Source organism: Sminthopsis crassicaudata, chromosome X (assembly GCF_048593235.1).
Source record: "Sminthopsis crassicaudata isolate SCR6 chromosome X, ASM4859323v1, whole genome shotgun sequence".
Classification (NCBI taxonomy): domain Eukaryota; kingdom Metazoa; phylum Chordata; class Mammalia; order Dasyuromorphia; family Dasyuridae; genus Sminthopsis; species Sminthopsis crassicaudata.
Window position 1 is genome coordinate 3,001,925 of NC_133623.1, and position 22,088 is coordinate 3,024,012.

A 22,088-nucleotide genomic window follows, 5' to 3' on the forward strand; every position below is an offset into this window, starting at 1 on the left:
AGGTGGCTAGAGATTAGGGTATGAAAGGGATTGGACTAAAAGAAGAGTGGAAATCTTAGGCATGGATGAGATCACAAAAGGAAAGATTGTAGAAAGAAAATCTAGGTGGTGCAATGGACAGAGTGCTGGACCTGGAGGCAGTAAACCTCATCTTCCTGAGGTCAAATCTAGCTTCAGACACTCCCTAGCTGTGTGACCCCCGGCAAGTTAGTCCACCCTGCTTGCCTCAGTTTCCTTACCTGTCAAATGAACTGGAGAAGAAATAATTGGAACTAAAGGTGTGAATTCTGGGCTAGAGAATTGCCCAGACAATCCGAGTTCTCACCTTGTAATCCTAACGTCAAACCACTCCAGGATTTTTGCCAAGAAAATCCCATATTGGGTCATGAAGAGCGGGATACAACTGCAAATGGCTGAACAACAGGAGAGAGAAGGGAAAAGAAATAAGAACAAGGCAGTTGAAGTACCGGTGGGCAGAGAGGGGGGCCCAGAAAAGGCTTTTCTTATTTAGGCCTTCTTATCTAGGATTCCTTAGTGGAACTCACTTAGGGGTTGGTGGAAACAATGCTGGCTATGGAGTTATACATATAGAAGGTAGGTAAGACTTTGGAGACCCAAGCTCCAACTAACTACCTTTACAGATTGGAGAAAAAAATAACACAGAGAGGATGGGAGCTGTCCAAGGTAGTTCGTAACTAAGGTGGGATTTGAACTTGGATCCTCTGAGGCCTAAGTTGAGTCAGGAACCTTTGGTTTGAGTCTCAACTCTGACATTTATTATCCATGAGAATTTGCATCAATTATGGGACAGAGGGCAGTAACTTTCTCTGTCTGCCCCTGAAGCAGGTGCACAAGCCCGGGGCTCAAAGGGCCCGGATGCTCATTGCTGCACAGAAACTTCGGACAATCTCCTCAAGAGAGATGGATGTATGTTGGGAGGGTGACACAAGGACCCATCACGGTGGCCAAGCCTGCTGGAGCGGAACCAGCCAGTAGTCTGGAGGCACAGGACCTGGGTTCAAGTATTGACTACTTTTTACTAAAGGGGAAGCCTGATAGAGTGGAGAGACTAGATTCTAATGCTAATCTGGATTCTAATCTCAGCTATACTACTCATGGCCTAAGGGCATATTGAGCAAGTCATTCCCCATCCTTGGGCCTCAGTTTCCTCATCTGTAAAATGAGGGGAATGCACTAATTGAAGTCTCTTTCAAGTTCTAAAACTCAGCAAAAAGGGCACATTTTAAACCTGAAATCAAGGGAAGACAAAGAACTCCACCCCCCACAGCCAATGAGAATCCCTTCAGATAATGTTCACATAAAATGTTGGAGGGAGAAGGTGGGAGGCTACATACGCCCTCTCCCCCAGTGAGTTGGGAAAGGGGGAAAGCATCTGCTAGCAACAGAAGGCAACTGAGCAGTCTTCCTTGAAGCTCCAAAAAGGAAAGAAAAGTGGTGATCAGGCCCTGGGGATTGAGGGAACAGGGGAGTGGCCCCCACCTAGAAGGAGTGCCTTCCCTCCCCACACCTTTGGCTTGACGACAGCACCAGTTTTGCCATCCACATTTGATAGATGAGGACAATGAAATCCACGCTCGTTAAGTCCGTAGCAGGTGCCGGGGGGATGCAGCACCTCCTGGAGGGGCCAAATTCCCAAATGTTCCACAAGATGGCAGTGAAATTGCCCTTGGATGAAGGACAGTTTGCTAACAATTGAATCGAGGTTCCAGAGGGCACCATGGGATGGGAGGGCCCAGATGGGTCCTTAATGGTTGCAGAGGCTGATGGAAACGAGAGCAGAGAAAGAAAATAACAGGAGATGGGGGTTTCTCCCCAGCACACAGGGCCTCTGAATATCAGAGGTTAAGGGAAGCAGGACTTGGGAGCCTGCCCATCATGACAAGGAGGAAGAACCTGTCTGACAGGCCCCGCCCTCAAGGATCCTTCTGCTCTCTTCCCTTATCTTTTTTTACCTTCTCACTCCTGACTCTCTCATTTCCAATATCTAATCTGTTGTCAAGGCCTATTGGCGTTAACTCCTGCTGCTCACTTCAAAAGGGTCTCTAACATATTGGTTTACCTGCAGAAAATCTTTCCCATACATCCCCTACTCCCCTCTGACATCAACATCCCCTGGATACAGGGCCTCCAACTCTCAAGCTTGGACCTGTAAAATAATTGATTCATTGGTCTCCAGGCTTCAAGTCTCTCTCTACTCTGGTCCATCTTCCACTCAGTTGTCAAAACTCTGACCTTGTCTGTCTGTCTGTCTGTCTGTCTGTCTCTCTCTCTCTCTCTCTCTCTCTCTCTCTCTCTCTCTCTCTCTCACACACACACACACACACACACACACACACACACACAATCTCTTCATTGCTGCCCCCCCACCGTTTGCCTTTTCAGTCTTCACCTTAAATCTCCACATACTCTTCAACACATTAACATCAGTCTCCCAGCTTTTCTCTCTCTCTCCAACTCAGAACATTTTCTCTGGCCATCTCCCTGAGATGTCAGAGATATTGATTGTCAGAGATATTGTTGAGGGATTTCTGCTCAGGTTAGGGAGGAGAGGAGGGGAGAAATTCTTGTGAGCACTCAGAAACCTTCCTAGGGCAATTCTTTGTACATGAGGGACTTTCTTTCTTTCTTTCTTTTTTAAAAATTTTTTTAAATTTTATAATTATAACTTTTTTTGACAGTACATATTCATGGGTAATTTTTTACAACATTATCCCTTGCACTCACTTCTGTTCTGATTTTTCCTTCCTTCCCTCCACCCCCTCCCCCAGATGGCAGGCAGTCTTATACATGTTAAAAATGTTATAGTATATCCCAGATACAATATATGTGTGCAGAACCAAATTTCTTGTTACACTGGAAGAATTGGATTCAGAAGGTAAAAATAACCTGGGAAGAAAAACAAAAATGCAAACAGTTTACACTCATTTCCCAGTGTTCCTTCTCTGGCTGTAGCTGATTCTGTCCATCATTGATCAATTGGAACTGAATTAGATCTTCTCTTTATTCAAGATATCCACTTCCATCAGAATCCATCCTCAAACAGTATCATTGTTGAAGTGTATAATGATCTCCTGGTTCTGCACATTTCAATCAGCATCAGTTGATGTAAGTCTCTCCTAGCCTCTCTGTATTCATCCTGCTGGTCATTTCTTACAGAACAATAATATTCCACAACACTCATAAACCATAATTTACCCAACCATTCTCCAATGGATGGCCATCCATTCATTTTCCAGTTTCTGGCCACTACAAAAAGGGCTGCCACAAACATTTTGGCACATACAGCTCCCTTTCCCTTCTTTAGTATTTCTTTGGGATATAAGCCCAGTAGTAGCACTGCTGGATCAAAGGGTATGCACATTTTGATAATTTTGGGGTCATAATTCCAGATTGCTCTCCAGAATGGTTGGATTTGTTCACAACTTCACCAACAATGCATCAGTGTCCCAGTTTTCCCACATCCCTTCCAACATTCATCATTATTTTTTCCTGTCATCTTAGCCAATCTGACAGGTGTGTAGTGGTATCTCTTAATTTGCATTTCTCTGATCAATAGTGATTTGGAACACTCTTTCATATGAGTGGAAATAGTTTCGATTTCATCATCTGAAAATTGTGCATGTCCTTTGACCATTTATCAATTGGAGAATGGCTTGATTTCTTATAAATTAGAGTCAGTTCTCTATATATTTTGGAAATGAGGCCTTTATCAGAACCTTTAACTGTAAAAATGTTTTCCCAGTTTGTTACTTCCCTTCTAATCTTGTTTGCATTAGTTTTGTTTGTACAAAAGCTTTTTAATTTGATGTAATCAAAATTTTCTATTTTGTGATCAATAATGGTCTCTAGTTCTCCTTTGGTCACAAATTCCTTCCTCCTCCACAAGTCTGAGAGGTAAACTATCCTATGTTCCTCTAATTTATTTATGATCTCATTCTTTATGCCTAATCATGGACCCATTTTGATCTTATCTTGGTATGTGGTGTTAAGTGTGGTCCATGCCTAGTTTCTGCCATACTAATTTCCAGTTTTCCCAGCAGTTTTTGTCAAATAATGAATTCTTATCCCCAAAGTTGGGATCTTTGGGTTTGTCAAACACTAGATTGCTATAGTTGTGCACTATTTTGTCCTGTGAACCTAACCTGTTCCACTGATCAACTAGTCTATTTCTTAGCCAATACCAAATGGTTTTGGTGACTGTTGCTTTAAAATATAATTTTAGATCTGGTATAGCTAGGCCACCTTCATTTGATTTTTTTTTCATTAATTCCCTTGAAATTCTCAACCTTTTGTTCTTTCATATGAATTTTGTTGTTATTTTTTCTAGGTCATTAAAATAGTTTCTTGGGAGTCTGATGGGTATAGCACTAAATAAATAGATTAGTTTAGAGAGTATTGTCATCTTTATTATATTCACATGAGGGACTTTCTTAAGACTCAGTTTGCCCAAGTCACCCAGTTTAAAAAGTTGTTCAGTCACCTTTAGAAGGATACACTGGGACAATGGAACATGGTTACAAAAGCGATTTTTTTTCACTTAATAGTATTTTTCCAATTACCCATAAATATAATTTTCAACATTGACTTTTGTAAGCTTGTGACTTCCACATTTTTCTCCCTCCCTCCTTTTCCTTCCCACTCCCCAAGACAGCAAGCAATCAGATATGTTATACATATACAATCGTGTTCAACATATTTCCATATTAGTCATGTCGTGAAAGAAAAATCAGAACAAAAGGGGAAAACCATGAGAAAAGAAACAGAAATGAAAATAGTATGCCTTGATCTGCATTTGGTCTCCATAGTTAAAAGAAAACTGAATCTGGATATGGATAGTATTTTCCTTCACAAGTCTATTGGAATTGTCTTGAGTCACTGTATTGCGGAGAAGAGCTGAGTCCATCACAATTGATCATCACATAATTTTGCTGTTCCTGTGCACAGTGTTCTCCTGGTTCTGCTCACTTCACTCAACATCAGTTCAGGTAAGTCTTTCCAGCTTTTTCTGAAATCTGCCTGTTCATCATTGCTTACAGAGCAATAGTATTCCAATACATTCATATACCCCAACTTGTTCAGCCATTCCACAATTGATGGACATCCCCTCGGTTTCCAACTCCTTACCATCACAAAAAAAAAAAAATGCTGCTCTAAAAAGTTTTGTACATAAGGGTCTTTTTTCTCTTTTTAATGATCTTTTTGGGATACAGACCTATTAGTAGTATTGCTGGATCAAAGGGTATGCAGCTTTATAATCTTTGGACTAATTGCTCTCCAGAATGGTTAGATCAGGTTTTTCTCCTTAATTCCCTTGATATTCTTGACCTTTTGTTCTTTCAGATGAATTTGTTATGATTTTTTCTAGCTCTATAAAATAATTTTTTGGCAATTTGATTTTTATAGCACTAAATAAGTATGTTGATTTAGGTAGAATTGTCATTTTTATTATATTAGTTCATGCTACCAATGAGCAATTGATATTTTTTTATTTTAATAGTATTTTATTTTTCCAAATATATGCAAAGATAGTTTTCAACATTCACCTTTGCAAAACCTTGTGTCCCAAATTTTTCTCCCTCTCCTTCTTCCTTCCTCCTCCCCAAGACAGCAAACAATCTGATATGGGTTAAATATGTACAATGCTTCTAAATATATTTCCATATTCATCATGCTGTGCATAATCAGATCAAAAGGGAAAAAAAAACAAGGAAAAAAAAAGAAAAGCAAGCAAACAACAACAAAAAGGTGAAAATCCTCTGCTTTGGTCCACATTCGGTTATCATAATTCTCTCTTTGGATATGAATGGCACTTTTCATCATAAATCTATTGGAATTGTCTTGAATCAGCTCATTGTTGAAAAGAGCCAAGTCTACCACAATTGATCATCACATAATTTTGTTGTTACTGTGTACAATGTTCTTTTGGTTCTACTCACTTCATTTATCATCAGTTCACATAAGTCCTTCCACACTTTTCTGAAATCAGCCTGTTTATCATTTTTTATAGAACAATAACATTCTATTATATTCATGTACCATAACTTATTCAGCCATTCCCCAACTGATGGGCAGCCACCAAGTTTTCTGTTGCTTTTCACTACAAAAAGAATTGCTACAAATATTTTTGCACCTGTGGGTCCTTTTCCCTCTTTGGGAAACAAATCCATTAGAGACAATGGCCTTTGGGCATTGTTACAAAAATTTTTCCAATTATTTAGATCTGACTTTATTTGTTTGAAAAATATTTGATAATTGTGTTCATAAAGTTCCTGGGTTTGTCTTGGCAAATGTTCACATTTATTTTAAATGGAATTTTCTCACTGCTGGCACTGATGGTATTATGTAGAAATGTCAATGGTTTATGTGGGCTTACTTTATATCCTAAAACTTTGCTAAAGTTGTTAATTGTGTCAGGTAGTTTTTTAGGATTTTCTAAGTATACATCATCTCTACAAAGAGCGATAGTTTTGTTTCCTCATTGTCCATTCTAATTCCTTTGATTTATTTTTTTTCTCGTTACTAAAGCTAACATTTCTAGTACAATATTGAATAATAGCAGTGATAATGGAGATCTGTGTTTCACTCCTGATCTTATTGGGAATGCTCCAGGCTTATCCCCATTCTACGTAATGCTTGTGGATCGTTTTAGATAGATGCTACTTATCATTTTAAGGAAAACTCCATTTATTCTTATGCACTCTCATGTTTCTAATAGGAATGGGTGCTGTATTTTGTCAAAAGCTTTTTCTGCATTTGAGATTATCATATGATTTCTGTTAGCTTCATTACTGATATGGTCAATTATGCTGCTAGTTTTCCTGATATTGAACCAACCCGCATGCCTGGTATAAATCCCATTTGGTCATAATGTCTTATTCTGCTGATAAATTGCTGCAATTTCTTTGCTAATCTTTTATTTAAATATTTTGCATCAATATTCTTTAGTGAAATTGGTCTATAATTTTCTTTCTCTGTTTTGGATCTTCCTGGTTTAAGTATCAGCACCAAGGAAATTGGCAGGACTCCACTTATTTTCCCAAATAGTTTATGTAGTATTGGAAATAATTGTTCTTTAAATGTCTGGTAGAATTCACTTGTAAATCCATGTGGCCATGGAGATTTTTTTCTTAAAGAGTTCAGTGATGGCTTGTTCAATTTCTTTTTTAAAAATGGGTTTATTTAAGTATTTTATTTCCTCTTCTGTTAATCTGGACAATTTATATTTTTGTGTGTACTCATCTATCTTACTTAGATTCTCAAATTTATTGTCATACAATTGGGCAAAAATAGCTCCTAATTATTGCTTTTCATTTTTGAAATACAAAAGCTATTTGTAAAAAACAAAACAAAACAAAACATTACATTTTATTGATGCCTTTTGGTCATCCATCACAGTCATTTCCAGATATTTGCCCCTCCCCACCCCACCCCAGATGAACCCTCCCTTATAATCAAGAAAGGCAGTTAAGGAAAACCAAGGACCCCAGTGACTGCTTTTAGCATTGTAGATGGGCTCCCCATTTCTCTGCTGTGAAGAACGGTTCAGCTTCCTCTCTTTCCCTAATATCCCTGTTACGTCTCCTTCTACATCTCTCTGAGTGTCCCCACTGTATCCTTCTCTGGCCCTTTCCCATTCCTGATCTCTAACCATGGATGTTCCTCAAAGCTAAACTATCAATTCTCTGTTCTTCTCTGTATACAATCCCTTTGCCATCTAATCCATCCATTCCCAATTTTGGTAATCTAATCCCATTCTGGTAGCTACCAAATCCCAATTTTCCCTCTCCCCTGAATCCCAGGACCCTTCTCAGGGCAGAACAAGAACAGTTCCTGGTCAGTACCTGCTAAGGGGTGACAGGGGAAGGGAGGAGCAAGAGGTAGCCCTGACCTAGGAACTGGGGCCAATTATGTTGTCCACTTGTTTTCTCCATGGCAAATCCCCCTCCTTTATCTGTACAGTCTTGTTCCCCCTTTCCCTTCCCCTCCCCGTGCCCCCAACCAGGGGGGCATTCATTTGAAACCTCCCCATAACTACATGAGATCTTATGAAGTTTCAGCCTCACCCTGAAACAGGAAAGCCTGGGACTCCCCCTGCTAGGAGACTCTTGGCTGCAGCTGGATGGTAGTAGAGAATAAGGCCAGCAGACAGGTCCTAGCTAGTTGTTGGTACAAGTACAATCTCTTTAGGCAATAGCTCTGGCCTGGGTCCAATGGGAGGTACAACATGGCTGGCGGAGTCAATAGGCAGACAGATACAAGGGCATCTGAGAGATCATGCTCACCGGGGCAGAGGAAGACTTGTCAACAGGCCTACAAGCCAGGAGAAGAGGCCTCCGAGCCCTGGAGTGGGGCCAGGGGCTGCTCTCACCCTCAAGAAGCTCCCACCCAAGGCGGCTGCTGGCTCAAGGATGAGAAGAGGCTGCCCAGGCATTGTTTGTTGGTGGAAAAGCAGGGCTACTCCTGTGGAGGAAGAGGGGGACAGACAGAGAGGGAAGGAGAGACAGAGAAAGGGAGAGACAGAGAGAGAGACAAAATCAGAGATAGAGAGAGGGGGAGGAGGAGAAAAGAGAAGAGAGGGAGGAAGATGGAGACAGGAAAAGGATGGGGGGAGAGAGAGCAGGTAATAAACCATCTCACTTTCCCTTCACCAGTGAACTAAGTCCAGGTCAGTCCATGGATCCTATGCCTACTATTCGCCAGCCATTAAACAGGGCGCTGAGGGAGCGCAAAGATGGACTAACCCAGAACACAATGGAATGAGCCTTGGCTCTGGAAGCTGGGGACCCAGGTTTATTTACCACTTGGGGATCAGGGCAGGCTGATAGGGCAAAGATAAGAAAATGAAGGCCTTTTGGAGGCAGGTAGAGAGCTCAGGAACATAGACTAAAGTCTGGTTCAATTGAGAAAAGCACTATGATACAGTAGAAAGTCAAATGGAGGTGGAGTCCTGAGGCCCCATGCTCAAATCCCAGTGCTACGACTTCTTAGCCATGTGACTTTCTTTAGGCAAGTCGGTTTCCTTCTCCAGACCATAGTTTCTTCATCTGAAAATAAGTAGAGGGAGTAGATAAACTGATCTCTCTGAATAGATGCTCCCGTGAAAGCCTGAATGTTCCAGTGATAGCTCAGAATGGGATATCTCAAAAATGTGACTGGGGAAGGGAGGAGTCAGGGCTCACCCTAACCCTGCTTCTTTGTATGGAGCCTCCATCGAGGACCTATGGAAGGATATGTCGAGAGTTCCTCAGGATGGGTTGAAATCTGCACCATGAGAGGAAATACCCATATCCGGGAAATCACAGATCGCTCAGGGTGTCCATATGCCAAGAAGACTTTGTGTCCACAAGACAAGGGGGCTGCTTTCTCCCACTTGAGATTTCCAGGGAAAGGCTGCTGATTACCTGGAAGAGATGTTTAAGATATGGAAATTCAGGTTCAGGTTGGGTTGGCTTGGTTGGCTGCTGCTGAGGCTCCCTCAGACTGTAATTCAAACACTAGGCCCCATGCCTGATGAAAATTGAAAGGCACCCCCTGAAGGTGAAAATTGAAAGGCATCTCCTGAAAAAATTATCTATTTCCTCCTCCAGAGCCTCCAAATCACCCCCTCCTTTGGGTTCCAATCTTAAAGCACAAGTGCTGCTGGGAAAGACAGCCCATCAACTGGACTTGTCCTCTCATCCCTTCAACAAATATTCATTGTGTAGCTCTTTCCATGCTAGGGGAGATACAAAGAGCTGGGTCTAAACTCCTGAGGGAGCTGAGAGTCTGGGGAGGACCCAAAGGCACATGGTGAAAATAGCCAAGAATACTCCAGTCACTTATGGGATGGCACAGGGGATGGCCAGAGGTCTGGCACTGCCAGCAAGTGGTTCAGGAGAAGGATGGCAGTTGGGCTGGAGGGGGGACCGTATGCCAGGTGGGAGAAGCAGAAATTGCAAAGATCTGGAGGCAGGAAAGGACACAAAGGCTGTTCCTGAAAGAATCAAAATACTTGTCTGTCTGGATTTAAGGATTTCTGTTGGGAAAAAAAAACTGGAGATACTGGTTTAGTTTGACCCTATAGTTCATGAGTTTCTAACCAGGGAGCATGATGGAAGCAAAAGACGTGTGGAAAATGAATCTTCCCTTTGTGGCTCAGAGCATCTGTATGAGAGAGTGAAGGCAGAGAGAGCAGTTGGGAAAAGAACTGCAGCAGCAGCAACAGTTGAGGAAACTGAGGCAGGCAGTGGTTAAGTAGTTTACAGAGTAGCATCAGGTCAATTTTGAACTCCGGTCTCCTCAGTGCTAGGCACTGCAGTGCTACCTCATTGGTTCCCCGCCAGTACCAGAGTTCAAGTAAGGAGCAGTAAAGCCCCAGACTGGGGAGGAGACATGGGTACAGAATCAAGTCTGGAGGAATTGGGGGCTTAATCAGGAACGCTGGGAGTCAAGTCAAGATGAGGCGGCTGGGAAGGGCATCGAGAAGAAGAAAGGAAAACTAAAGATGGCTGAGGAGGAGGATATCAGGTCAGGAGAGGGGCTGGTTTGGGAGGAAAGACAAAGAGAAATGTTGCCGGATTGACTGGAACCCAGAGGAGTGCCACGGGGAGGGATGTCACACAGCACGGAACAGGGGCAAAGGCTGGAGGGTCTGCAGACTGAGGGGTCTTTGGAGGAAGAAAAGAAGCAAAGGCCAGATGGCCTATGTTGGGGCCACGACCAATGGGAGGAAAGCAGGGCTTTAGCAAAGGAGCTTGGTGGGACAGGAAGGGGTTTGGAGGTTGCTCTTTTTTTTTTAAGCAGAAAGGTCTAGCTCAGTGGGAAGGGAAGGCCTAAGATGCCAAATTGGGCAGGGATGAATAAGGGAGCAGGTAGGGAGTCTGGAGGACATAGGCTGGGGTGGGGGGGGGGCAGGTCAGAGCCCAGACACAGATGGAGTCTTCGAACGGCTCCCCACTCTGGACTTGGGGGGGAAGGCTGAGTGCAGACTCTGAGTTCCCAGGACGTGAAGAGCAGGATGACTGAGGGAAGCCAGGCCAGATGGCCCAGATCTTCTTAGGTAAGGAGAAAGCAAGGTCAAGGAGAACAAGTGGGCCTCGGGCCTGAGGAAAGCAGAAGAGATCCAGCAGAGCTCCCAAGGGAAAGCAGCTAGGGACACCCCAGTGCTGGAAGAAGCGAGGACCCAGGAGCCTTCGACAGTCCTTAGGCCAAACCCCTCCCATTTTACAGATGGAACACATAAGGCCCAGAGAGATAAAGTAACTACCTGAGAACACACAGTTTAATTGATAGTGGGCCCGGGGCCACAAGCCTAGATATCCTGGCTCATTACTCTGAGACCAGCACCATACCCAGAGCATCCAGATCACTAGCACTGCTTCCAGCTACAGTCCAGGGAAGTGACTCTTATAGAGCCAGGACTTGGCAAGTGGCCCACCCCGAGCCCTGGCCAACACAAAGGAAGAGCCAAAAAAGACTTCTCACCACCCAAGGCTTCGGCGCCATCCGATGGCTGTCAGGCTAGCAATGGAGAAGACGTGCTCAAAGGACCGTGGAGCTCTTGGAACTGACCCTCTACTCCCACCCTTCACCTCGCCCGTCCAGGTCCTGCCCCCTTCCCCATTGGACCGGGAGCTCCTCACACTCCAAGTCTATCTGGCTCTTCTCTCAGTCTCAGCCCCAAGCTCAGTACAGAGCCCATTATAAACGTTCTTTCACTCCCTCCTTCCTTCCACTAGTTGCTCAGGTCACCTGGATCTGTTTGGGGATCAGGAGGTCAAGGACGTGGAAAAGGGCAGGGTGCAGGGGCAGCACTGAAGACATCCGAGGGAGCCAAGCAAAGACAAACGGACTGACGGGAGCGAGGGGTCTGAATGTTGGGAGACTCAGTCAGGGAGACTCACGACAAGGAAGGCTTATCTCAGTTTCTGAGCTTGAGACCAAGCTCCAGGCTCCAGCTCTCAGGGCCTCTGATGTTGAGACAGCAGACCTCCTGGGCCTGCACCAGAAATCTGGGAGGAAGGAAGGGAGCCAGAAGGGGACTATGGCTGCCCGAGGAAAAGCTCTCACATGTCATCAAACACCTTTCCAGAACAACCCAGCCAAGCGGGTAGATAGGATTACTATCTCCATTTTACAGAGGAGGAAACTGAGGCTTGGAAAGAAGTGACTTCCCCAGGGTTACATAATAAGTGTCAGATCCAAGACTTCAATCTAAGGCTCATGACTCCAGAACTGCCCTTTCCCAGTTCACCCCACTGACACTAGGGGCTGGGAGAGCACTGAAGTCAAACAGCCTTCCTCCTCCAAGGAAGTCCAGGCTGCCATCATTCAAGGTCTGAGAGCAACCAAGGCCTGGAGGTCACAAGTCTCTCTGGCTTGTGCTCTCTCTCTCTCTCTCTCTCTCTCTCTCTCTCTCTCTCTCTCTCTCTCTCTCTCTCTCTCTCTCTCTCTCTCTCTCTCTCTCCCTCCCTCCCTCCCTCCCTCCCTCCCTCCCTCCCTCCCTCCCTCCCTCCCTCCCTCCCTCCTTCCTTCCTTCCTTCCTTCCTTCCTTCCTTCCTTCCCTCTCTCCCTCCCTACTGAGATCCAGGACAAGAGCTAAATAAACCAGAAAAGGACAAGTCCATGAAGGGTCCCTGTGGCTCCCCCATTCTCGGGCTCACTCCATCTGTCTATGACCCAACTGGCCTTTAATTAAGTCTGAAAGTTGGGCAAATATGCTGTCTGCAAACAGCAATAAAGGAGGCAGGCCCACTTGGTAGCAGGCTCGGTTCCAAAGGCCGTTGTCAGCCTAGCCTGGCGGTTTGGGTGACCCCCACAGCCCCACCCCACCTCCAGGGGCCCAGCACTCCCTCTAAGCTCCTGACAATCTGACCTTAAGTATTCCATCTGCTGGAGGATGCTCCAGAATACACAGGCTGGGGATTACGCCCATTCTCGGGGCCTTATCCCCAGGCACCCCCCTTCTTCTCCTGTCTGTCAGCATTACATAAATCAGGTCAGCCCAGAATCCCCAGAGGTCCTTGGCACCTTGGGTCTGACACCCTGGAAAGTTCATACGGGTCCATCCCCAAATGGAAAGGAATAGCTCAGGACTGACAACAGGGTCTGGATAGTACTCGGAAGCGGGCTCTTTGGATCAGAGGAGATAGAAAGTACTTAGGGACCATCTCGTCCAGCCCCATCTTTCTACAGATGAGGAAACTGAGGTCTGTGAACAGGTGGCAAATACCAGGCAAAACTTGCCGGCTCTCTGGCTGCACTGAGCAGCTTTGGCTTCCAAGTGATGAGGAGGCTTTGGCTAGAGTTGGTTCCCATCAGCAGAACCCCAGCCGGAGATGGAGTAGGAAAGACCTCAGGGACAAGGACAAGCCACTTTCAGGGCTGGGTCCTCACTTGGGAATCTCTTAGGGGGCAAAGGGAGGCCTGAGCCAGCCCTGTCAGGGTAGTCTCATCAGACACCAATCCCCCCCCCCATATTCCAATCCCCTGCCTTCGGGATGATGTGCCCTCTGGCCGATGGGGTCATCCCCCTACCTGCAGCTGCTCTCCTCAGGCCGGGACACAAGGACCAGGGAGGAAACCGTACGGGCCTGATTGGGCCTTTTGCAGCAGAGTTGCTGCAGCTGCCGCCGATACTTGTCCCCTGTGAGGAGGTAGAGCACGGGATCCAGGCAACTGTTGGCACTGGCCAGCGGGCGGGTCACCTTGTAGGTGATATTGACGATGCCCAGCGTGTAACAATTTGCCTCCAGGAGCCGTGCTAAGTAATAGATGGTACGAGTGATGTGGAAAGGCACAAAGCAGATGGCAAAGACAGTCAGCACCACGGCAATGGTACGCAAGGAGCGGAGGCGGGAGGAGGACTGAGCCGCGCCGGGCAGGGGCCGCCACAGACGCCGTGCCATGAGGCCGTAGCACACCAGGGTGACCAGAAAGGGGAGCCCGAAGAGCAGAGCCATGATGGCCGAACTGAAATGGACGTAGTGGTCAAAGTCCTCAGGCTTCGTGGTGTCGTGACACAGGGTAGTGTCCCCTCGAGTGCTGGTGGTCACGAAGAAGAGGTTGGGCACCAGGCAAGCCGCCACGATCAGCCACACGGCCAGGCAGATGAGGTTGGCGACATGGCGCCGGCCCCAGCGGAGGGCCCGCAGCGGGTGGCAGATGCCCAGGTAGCGGTGCACACTGATACAGGTCAGGAACAGGACGCTGCTGTACAAGTTCCAGTAGAAGAGGAAACGCACAAACTTGCAGAGGCCGGTCCCGAAGGGCCAGTCGTTGCGGGCCGCGTAGTAGTAGATGAGGGTGGGCAGCGACAGCACGTAGAGGGTGTCAGATAGCGCCAGGTGGAACATGTACGTGGCCGTGGCATCCCAGGGGTGGAGGCGGAAGAGAAAGAGGAACAGGGTGGGGATGTTGAGGCTCAAGCCCACCACGAAGACCACGGCATAGCTAACCGGGAGCAGGATGAACTTGAATTCTTCATCAAACCAGCAGGCCACTTCCATGTCCCCGCTGCCGGAGCCTGGCCCTGGGGACGGGCTGGGGAAGCCCGGCGCTGGGGTGTCGCTGCTGGTCATGGCCTGGAGGAAGGGAGGCTACCTGGAAGAAGGGCCCCTGGTGGGCGCAGGGGATCCCAGAACCAAGGAGTACCCTGCTGATTCCCCAAACCTCTGGGAACAAGGAGATAAGGCGGCAGGGGAAATCACCTCGGCTCTCCGGGAAAGGTGGAAGAGGGCGTGTCAGAGTTGGAGGCCCACAGTGGCCTCTGCCCTTCAAAGTAGGTAAGGCCGGCCAGATCTCAACCCAGGATGCCTGACTCTCGGCCAAGAGAGGAGAGGGAGGTGGAGCTCGGCACTCCTGTCTCAGCAGCTCCCGGCTCTCCTTCCCAGCTCCAAGCAGGCTAGAGCTTTTGGGGAGCTCTCAGTCTGCCTCCCAGCCCCTATGCCGATCTGCGATCCCAAGGTCAAAGAGAAGGCCAAGGGGCTTAGCTAGGGAGCCCGAGGCTCACCCCTAGCTAGCCACAGGCCTTGGCGCTGCTCCTACCTGGTCCCCTGGAGCTGAGTTCAGGTGTTTCTGCCTTGCCTGCTCCCTGTGCCTGAGGGCATAGCTGGAGGGTGGGGCCCAAGGGGGAGGGCTGCTCCTCCTCCCATGCCATGCCATCCCATCCCATAAGCTCATAGGCTCACAAGATCTGAGGATCCTCACTGGCAGGAGCCTCAGACACCAGCTAGTACCACCTCTTTGGGCAGAGGAGGAACCTTGGGGGCCAGGGAAGCCAGGTGATTCACCCAGAATTACCCAGACAATATGGGCCATCTGTCCCGTGGCCCCTGTGGTGGCTTTCTATAGTCATCTGGCCTGGGAGGCCAGGTGGGCAGCGGGGAGAGAATCCCATCTCGCTCAGTCCTGTGCCCCCTAGCCTAGGTTCCCTGGAAAACTGTGGCTCCAAGGGGAAGCTTTGGGGCCTGGGGAAGGATGGGAAGTCAGGGCAAGTTTAGACTAGAATATTTTCTTGACAAGCACTAAACTGGTTCCTGGAGGTAGGAGGAAGGGGAAGCCTTGATGCTGAGCCGGCCCTAGAGCTCAGGGGGTACCAGGGCCTTCCTTCCTCAGACAGACCCACAGTTGGGCCTGTGGACTTGGGGTGGGGCACAATTCCCTCACAAGACAGAAAATCTGGCCCGAGGAAGCCCTGCTGTTTCACAGAGGGGAAGGAAGGACTCAGCTGAGTCTCTGATGGCCAGCGTCTCGGACGGGTTCCAGAGCTAGCCCTAACCCTGGGCTTCCGTGGCCCAGAGATGAGGCTTGCTGAGCCTTTCACTCTCAATACTCTCAACAAAGCGTACGCTCAAAGGTACATGTGTGAACATATGTGCTCCTACACATAAATACAGACTTCCTGGTGTCTGTACACACAAACATGCATGTGTCATACAATCCAGATGCACCGATATTCATATATCCACTCACATGTGCACACGTCCAGTCATCCACTCGTGTGGCTCACAAACACCCATCCAATCCCTCGGGTGACACACACGCTGATCCACGTATGGTGTATATGCATACAGTCCCATAGCCACTCCCATACATAGACACATTCCTACACACGTACACATACTTGTACACTCGGTCCCATTCATACATAAACATACGCTCACACCCTGATGTACACTCACCTGCGGACACGTCGCAGTCACAGGAGCACACTGAGACACACACTGACATGCACACCCGCACACAAACACATACACTCACGCGCGCGCGACTGCACACACTATCACATGGATTCATCCACGTAGAACAAAGGTCACGCTGCAGGCGCCTCCAAGCCAGTTTGCTCTCCACTTTCTAGAGGCTGCTGCTGCCGCCATCTAGCGGAGTCTTCTGGAACTGGCCTCCTCTCCATTCTCTTGTCCCCAGGGCCCCCACTCCCTTCCCAGCTGCCCTAGGCTCCCAAAATAATGCATGTGTCATGAGGCCCCTCCTATGTGTCGCAAAGGAAGGCGGGATCGCTCTCTCCTGCCACTTCTGTTCCTCCGGCCAACTTTCTCCAAGGGACACATCAATTTCTGCTAGAAAGGGAGGCAGGAAGCTGGGTGCCTCTGCTCTTCTGGGGGGGAGGGGGGTAGAGGGCTAGAACTAGGCCTGTCCATTCCTTTGAATATCCTCCATCTAGATGTTATTTTCAGTTTCAAGCTAACTTTTGGTCACCAAATCTTGAATGAGAGAACAGGACCCTAAGCTCTATATGCAAGGTCTGATCCCTTTCCCACCAATTTTTACAAGGTTTTACAATGTAGACACTTTGTTTACAATGTATTCGCTTTGTTTACGATGTATACTTTGTTAAGAAAGTAGTGGAGAAATCCACATATCTGATTTGAATAGCAATTGAATAGAGAGCAGAGAAGGTGTAAGTGGGTGAAAGTCTAATAGACAATGTAAAGGAAAGGAGTTCTCCCACTGGGAGCAAGGTAACCCACTTCAATCAAAGGCGAGTCTCACATCTCACCCACTGGGAAACTCCCTGAAGTCCCAAGTGCAGCAAGCTGGGCCTAGGGATATCCGAGAGGCTGCCGGCTCCTTTCATGTCACCTTCTTCTCAGAGGCTTTTTTTTTTTTTTTCAGTAATGGAAAGTCGGGTGGACCGTGTTCATCCTCTCTTTCCAAGATGGAAACCGGGGCAGCTAGGTGGCGCAGTGGATAGAGCACCAGCCTTGAATTCAGGAGGAACCCAGTTCAAATGTGATCTCACTTAACACTTCCTAGCTGTGTGACCCTGGGCAAGTCACTTAACCCCAGCCTCACAAAAAAAAAAAAAAAAAAAAAAAAAAAAAGAGAGAGAGAGAGAGAGAGAGAGAGAAAGAAGGAGGATCCAAGATGGAAACCAGAAGTACCTAGAGCCACTGAAGAGGCTCAAAGAGAATGAAGGGACTCCCACGAATCTCCTCATGCAGGCACAGAACACTGATCTCCACCAATGAGGAGAGAGCCCCATGTTCATAGGTTCAGGACTCAGATTACATGTGTTAGAGCTGACAAAGCATATTCCTTACAACAATTCTGTGAGGGAGAGTGTGTAGGTATATTTTGCAGATGAGAGAACTGAGGAACAGGGAGATAGTGAGCCTAGAACCCCTGCCTCTGAGAAGAGCAGAGTGACCGAACCTCCTGCTTCCCTTTCTAGCAGGAAATGATGTGTCCCTTGGAGAAAATTGGCAGGAAGGGAAGTGTCCCCCTCCCCCCAACTCTCACATGCACCGAGAAGCTGTACCACGTGCAGAGGAATGATCTCTCTAGACAGGCTAAACTAGTTTGAAGGTGACAGAAAAGCCCCAAACCCACTGGTGATGCGGTGATAGGAGGGGGGTGTCTACCCCAAACATGTGAAGACTACTGTCAGCAAAATGGGCGGGGTGGGGGGGTGGGGATGAGAACAATCATTCCAATGGCCATGAAGGTGGCTGAAGCAGGCACTGTGGAGAACTTAGAGCTTGGTCAGACAAGCCAAGGTCATCCATTGCATTTCCAGTCGTCCCGACTCCTGTCTTGCCCCTGGACTTGAGTGATTCCGGAAGTGAGAGGGAACCTGATGGCTTTGTGTGACTGCCTCACTTAAATCCAATTCACTCACAAGTCTAGACATGCCCTGTTATATCATTGGTCCTCTTCAAAAATGAAGATTTGGGGGAAATTTCCATGTAAATGTATGAATAAGCCCTTATCAGTAAGAAAAGATAACAGGGCTTTGTCCATTGGCTGGAGATGGATGATGACACACAGGAAATATCTTGTGATTCAGAAAAACAATCATACCCCTTAGGTCTATGCATGGAATCCAGTGCTGGAATACTCCAGGTTTGGGAGCTGAGAATTACAATCAGAGAGTTGAGGTTCCACTATGGAGAGCTATGTCACCTCTTTGCCACCCATGTTCTCTACGGATGGCCTCACTGCCTCCATACTCTGAGTCTAAGTCTTCCCATGGATCCTTTATGTATTTGGGAGTGAACACATCCCCGTCTTCTGAGGGAATGTTTTTATAACCACCATTTTAGTTCTACCTTCTGAGCAAATGCTTTGCTCAAGGCCATTGAGTAATCTGCGTGTTAATGAGAAGCACACTGGAGATCCCGAGGATTGTGGCTGATCTCTGCGGATCCAGACCTACTATTGCAAGTTTGGAGGAGTGCCCCAGAAGGACAGTACTAATTAGATTCCAAAGATACAAAGAGGAACATTCGGATGATGGGAAATGAAGGAGTGCTTAGAGGATGATCTTAAACATGGGGAACTCATTAACCCACTGAGATTTTTGTTGTTGTTGTTGTTGGGTTTTGTTTTTTTTTTTTAGTAATATTGCAATACAAATTTTTATTATTATAGCTTTTTATTGACAGAACATTTGCATGGACAATTTTTTAACATTGACCCTTGCAAAAACTTCTGTTCCAACTTTTCCCCTCCTTCCCCCCCCTCCCCTCGATGGCAGCCAGTCCTGTGCACGTTAAATATGTTAAAGTATATGTTAAATACAATATATGTATCCATATTTATACAGTTCTCTTGTTGGACAAGAAAAATCAGATTTAGAAAGAAAGTAAAAATAACCTAGAAAGAAAAACAAAAATGCAAGCAAACACTAACAGAAAGAGTGGAAATGCTATGTTAACCCACTGAGTTTTTAAAGAGATCTACAAAGGATGGAAGCAAGGGTAAGTAACAGGCAATGGACACAAGAAGCAGGCACTGGCACAAAAGATTGGTGCCAGGACAGAAAAGCAAGGTCCTTTTCACAACTATGACTAGGGAGAGGTGACAGCAGAGCCAACAGAACATTTCTTTTGTTGTTGTTGTTGTTGTTAAACATGTTCAAATATATGTTAAGTCCAATACATATAAACATATTTCTACAATTATCATCCTGCACAAGAAAAATAAAATCTAAAAGGGAAAAAAAATGAGAAAGAAAACAAAATACAAGCAAACAAAAAGAGTGAAAATGCTATGTTGTGATCCACAGTTCCCACAGTTCTCTCTCTGGGTGTAGCTGGATCTCTCATCACAAGATGGTCTGAATCGCCTCATTGGCAACAGAACATTTCGATCCCATTTATTTCCACATTTTGCATGAACCAAGTCAGGGCAGCTAGATTAAGAGGGGAAGCTTTCAATGAGAAAGTGTGGCCAATATCTGTAACAAGACTCTCCAAAACACAGAGGAAACTAACAAGTACATAAGCCCAAAAGCCATTTCCAATAGAAATAATAATTTAAAAAAAAAAACAGTTTTCAAAAGAACTCTTAGCAGCCATAAGAAAGAATGTTCCAAATCACTAGTAATAAGAGAAATGCACATCAGAACAATTCTAAGGTTTCATTTCACACTCAGCACATTAACAAAAATGGCAAAAGATGGAAATAGCCAACATAGTAGCTGCAGAAAGACAAGCTCACTGATATATTTTGTTGCAATCGGGAATAGTCCAACCATCCTAGAAAGCAATTTGGGATTATGCTTTTGTTGGCAAATAACTAAAATGTTCGTGTTGGTATCTGTCTTTTGTTTTTGAGAGAACCAATGACAATGTCATAGGGTGAGGAATCGAATTTAAGCGAGACAGAATCCCATAAAGTCATCAGATTCACTCTTTCTTCTAGAATCTTTGAAGTCCAGGAGCAAAACAAAAGTCAGAATGACTGGCAACGGTCTAGGATGCAGTGGATGACCTTGGCTTCTTCAATGTCTAACCAAACTCTAAGCTCACTGAAGCCTCCATGGCCATTGAAATCACTGTTTTCATCCACCCATTCTGCTGACAGCAGTCTTCACAGGCTTGGGGTAGATATTCCCCCCAATTCACCAATAGGTTTGAGTATATCTGTCACCCTCAACCTGGTTTAGCCAGTCTGTAGAGATGGTTTCACCAGGGTATTGCCACCGCACATGGTATAGCTTCTTGGAAGACACAGGTGGGAGTTGGGTAACAGGTGAACACCAAAGGTGGAGGAGCAGCCCGGAAAAGGGTTCAGCAAACCCTCACACTGGAAGTTCTGGTCCTTCCGAACATCCCATACCGCCTACTATTTGATGTAGAGATCTTATTGCTAGGCATGTACCCCCAAAGAAGAAACAAAAAAAATATTAATAGTAACACTTTTATGGCAACAAAGAGCTAAAAACAAAGTAAGTGCCCATTGACTAGGGACAGACCAAGCATGCTATGTGAATATAATAAAATGTTACTGAGTCCTAAGAAATAGATGAATATGAATTCAAAGAAGCACAGGAATCCTTACGTAAACTGATAAAGAGCTAGGTGAGCCAAGCCAGAGAAACAACTTACAAAATGACTACAACATAAATGGAAAGAATATTCAAACAAAGCCAAACTCTGAGTGATCGAAATAATTGATATGAGCCCCAGAAAAGAAATGAGGAAGTATCTCCTCCCTTGAAGGAGAGAGAGAGATGAGCTCTGTGTACAGAATTTTGTCTCCATCGTCAGACACAGTCGCTTTTCCTGACTTCTTTCCCTTTGTTACAATGGAGGTCTTATTTGGGGGTAGGTTCCTGTATCTGAAAATGACTCTGATGTAAAAAGAAAAGGTTAGCAGAGAGCTAAGGGCAATAAAATGTGTGGAGAAAAAGAAAATCAAAGAATATTTAGAGCCCGGGATGAAGAAGATGGGACAAGATAGCTGATGACAAAGATAAGGAAGAACTTTTAAGTTTTGTGTTCCTTCTTTTTTCTCTGCCAAGTGAAAAGATCTTTGGACTGGAAAGAACAGAACAGAAAGGACTAAGTAAGAAGAGTTGATGTCCCCGATAAGTAAGGAAACAGTAGGAGGGCAATAAATTGTTTTCCATGAACTCAAGTCCCCAGGCCCGAGGAACTGAAGAAAGTCGTAGGTTTCTCATTACTTTATGAGAAACGGGGGAGATGCTATAGAACTGAAGAAAAGCTAATGCAATGATTTTCAAAAATTAGAACTTATAGAAGCTGACAAAATGTAAGCCAGTGAGCTCGACTTAGATTGCTGGTAAAATTATTACTTGTGCTATTAAAGAGAAGTATTGAACATTTTAAAAAGCAAGCAGTGACCACAGAGAATATGCTAGCATGGCATCAACACATTAGACCCCACTAAGTTTATTTCCATTGTCTGCCAGGCCTATTTATCCGAAAGATCACAGAAATGCTAATAGACCTAGATTTTCTTCTCTGCTTTTTAAACCACTATCAAATTGTCATAGTGATTACTACTTTGTAATACTCTGGGTCTAGTTGCGATCTGAGAGTGCTATGTCCTCTTTGTTTGTTTTTTTCATGCTTTTCCTTGACTCTACACCTTTTGTTCCTCCAAATGAATTGTGTTATTATTTTATGTAGCTTTAAAAAGAATCCCCTTGGAACTTTAGCATACCACAAAACCTCTAAATTAATTTCCCTGCTATTGCCATGTTTGATTATATTGGCAAGGTCCAACCATAAACCATGAACATCAATCTAATTGCTTGCCTTCCTTTATTTCTGTAAAGAGTCTTTGCAGTTGTGTGATGTTCTGTTTGGATGTTAGGA

The 22,088-nt window shown here is 45.7% G+C and overlaps 1 protein-coding gene across 1 annotated transcript; it reads right to left on the reverse strand.

Moving 5' to 3' along the window:
- Window positions 1-7,351: 7,351 nt before the first annotated feature.
- On the reverse strand, window positions 7,352-15,076 carry P2RY4 (pyrimidinergic receptor P2Y4). The gene is made up of 2 exons (XM_074277253.1): window positions 13,537-15,076; window positions 7,352-9,422 (listed from the first exon to the last, which is right to left on the reverse strand). Exons 1-2 carry the CDS (start codon window positions 14,577-14,579, stop codon window positions 9,419-9,421), a joined length of 1,047 nt encoding a protein of 348 aa, XP_074133354.1. The 5' UTR covers window positions 14,580-15,076; the 3' UTR covers window positions 7,352-9,418.
- Window positions 15,077-22,088: the final 7,012 nt, after the last annotated feature.

Coding starts and splice junctions, on each gene's coding strand:
- P2RY4 (XM_074277253.1), bottom strand. CDS start 14,579: ATGACCAGCAGCGACACCCCAGCGCCGGGCTTCCCCAGCCCGTCCCCA.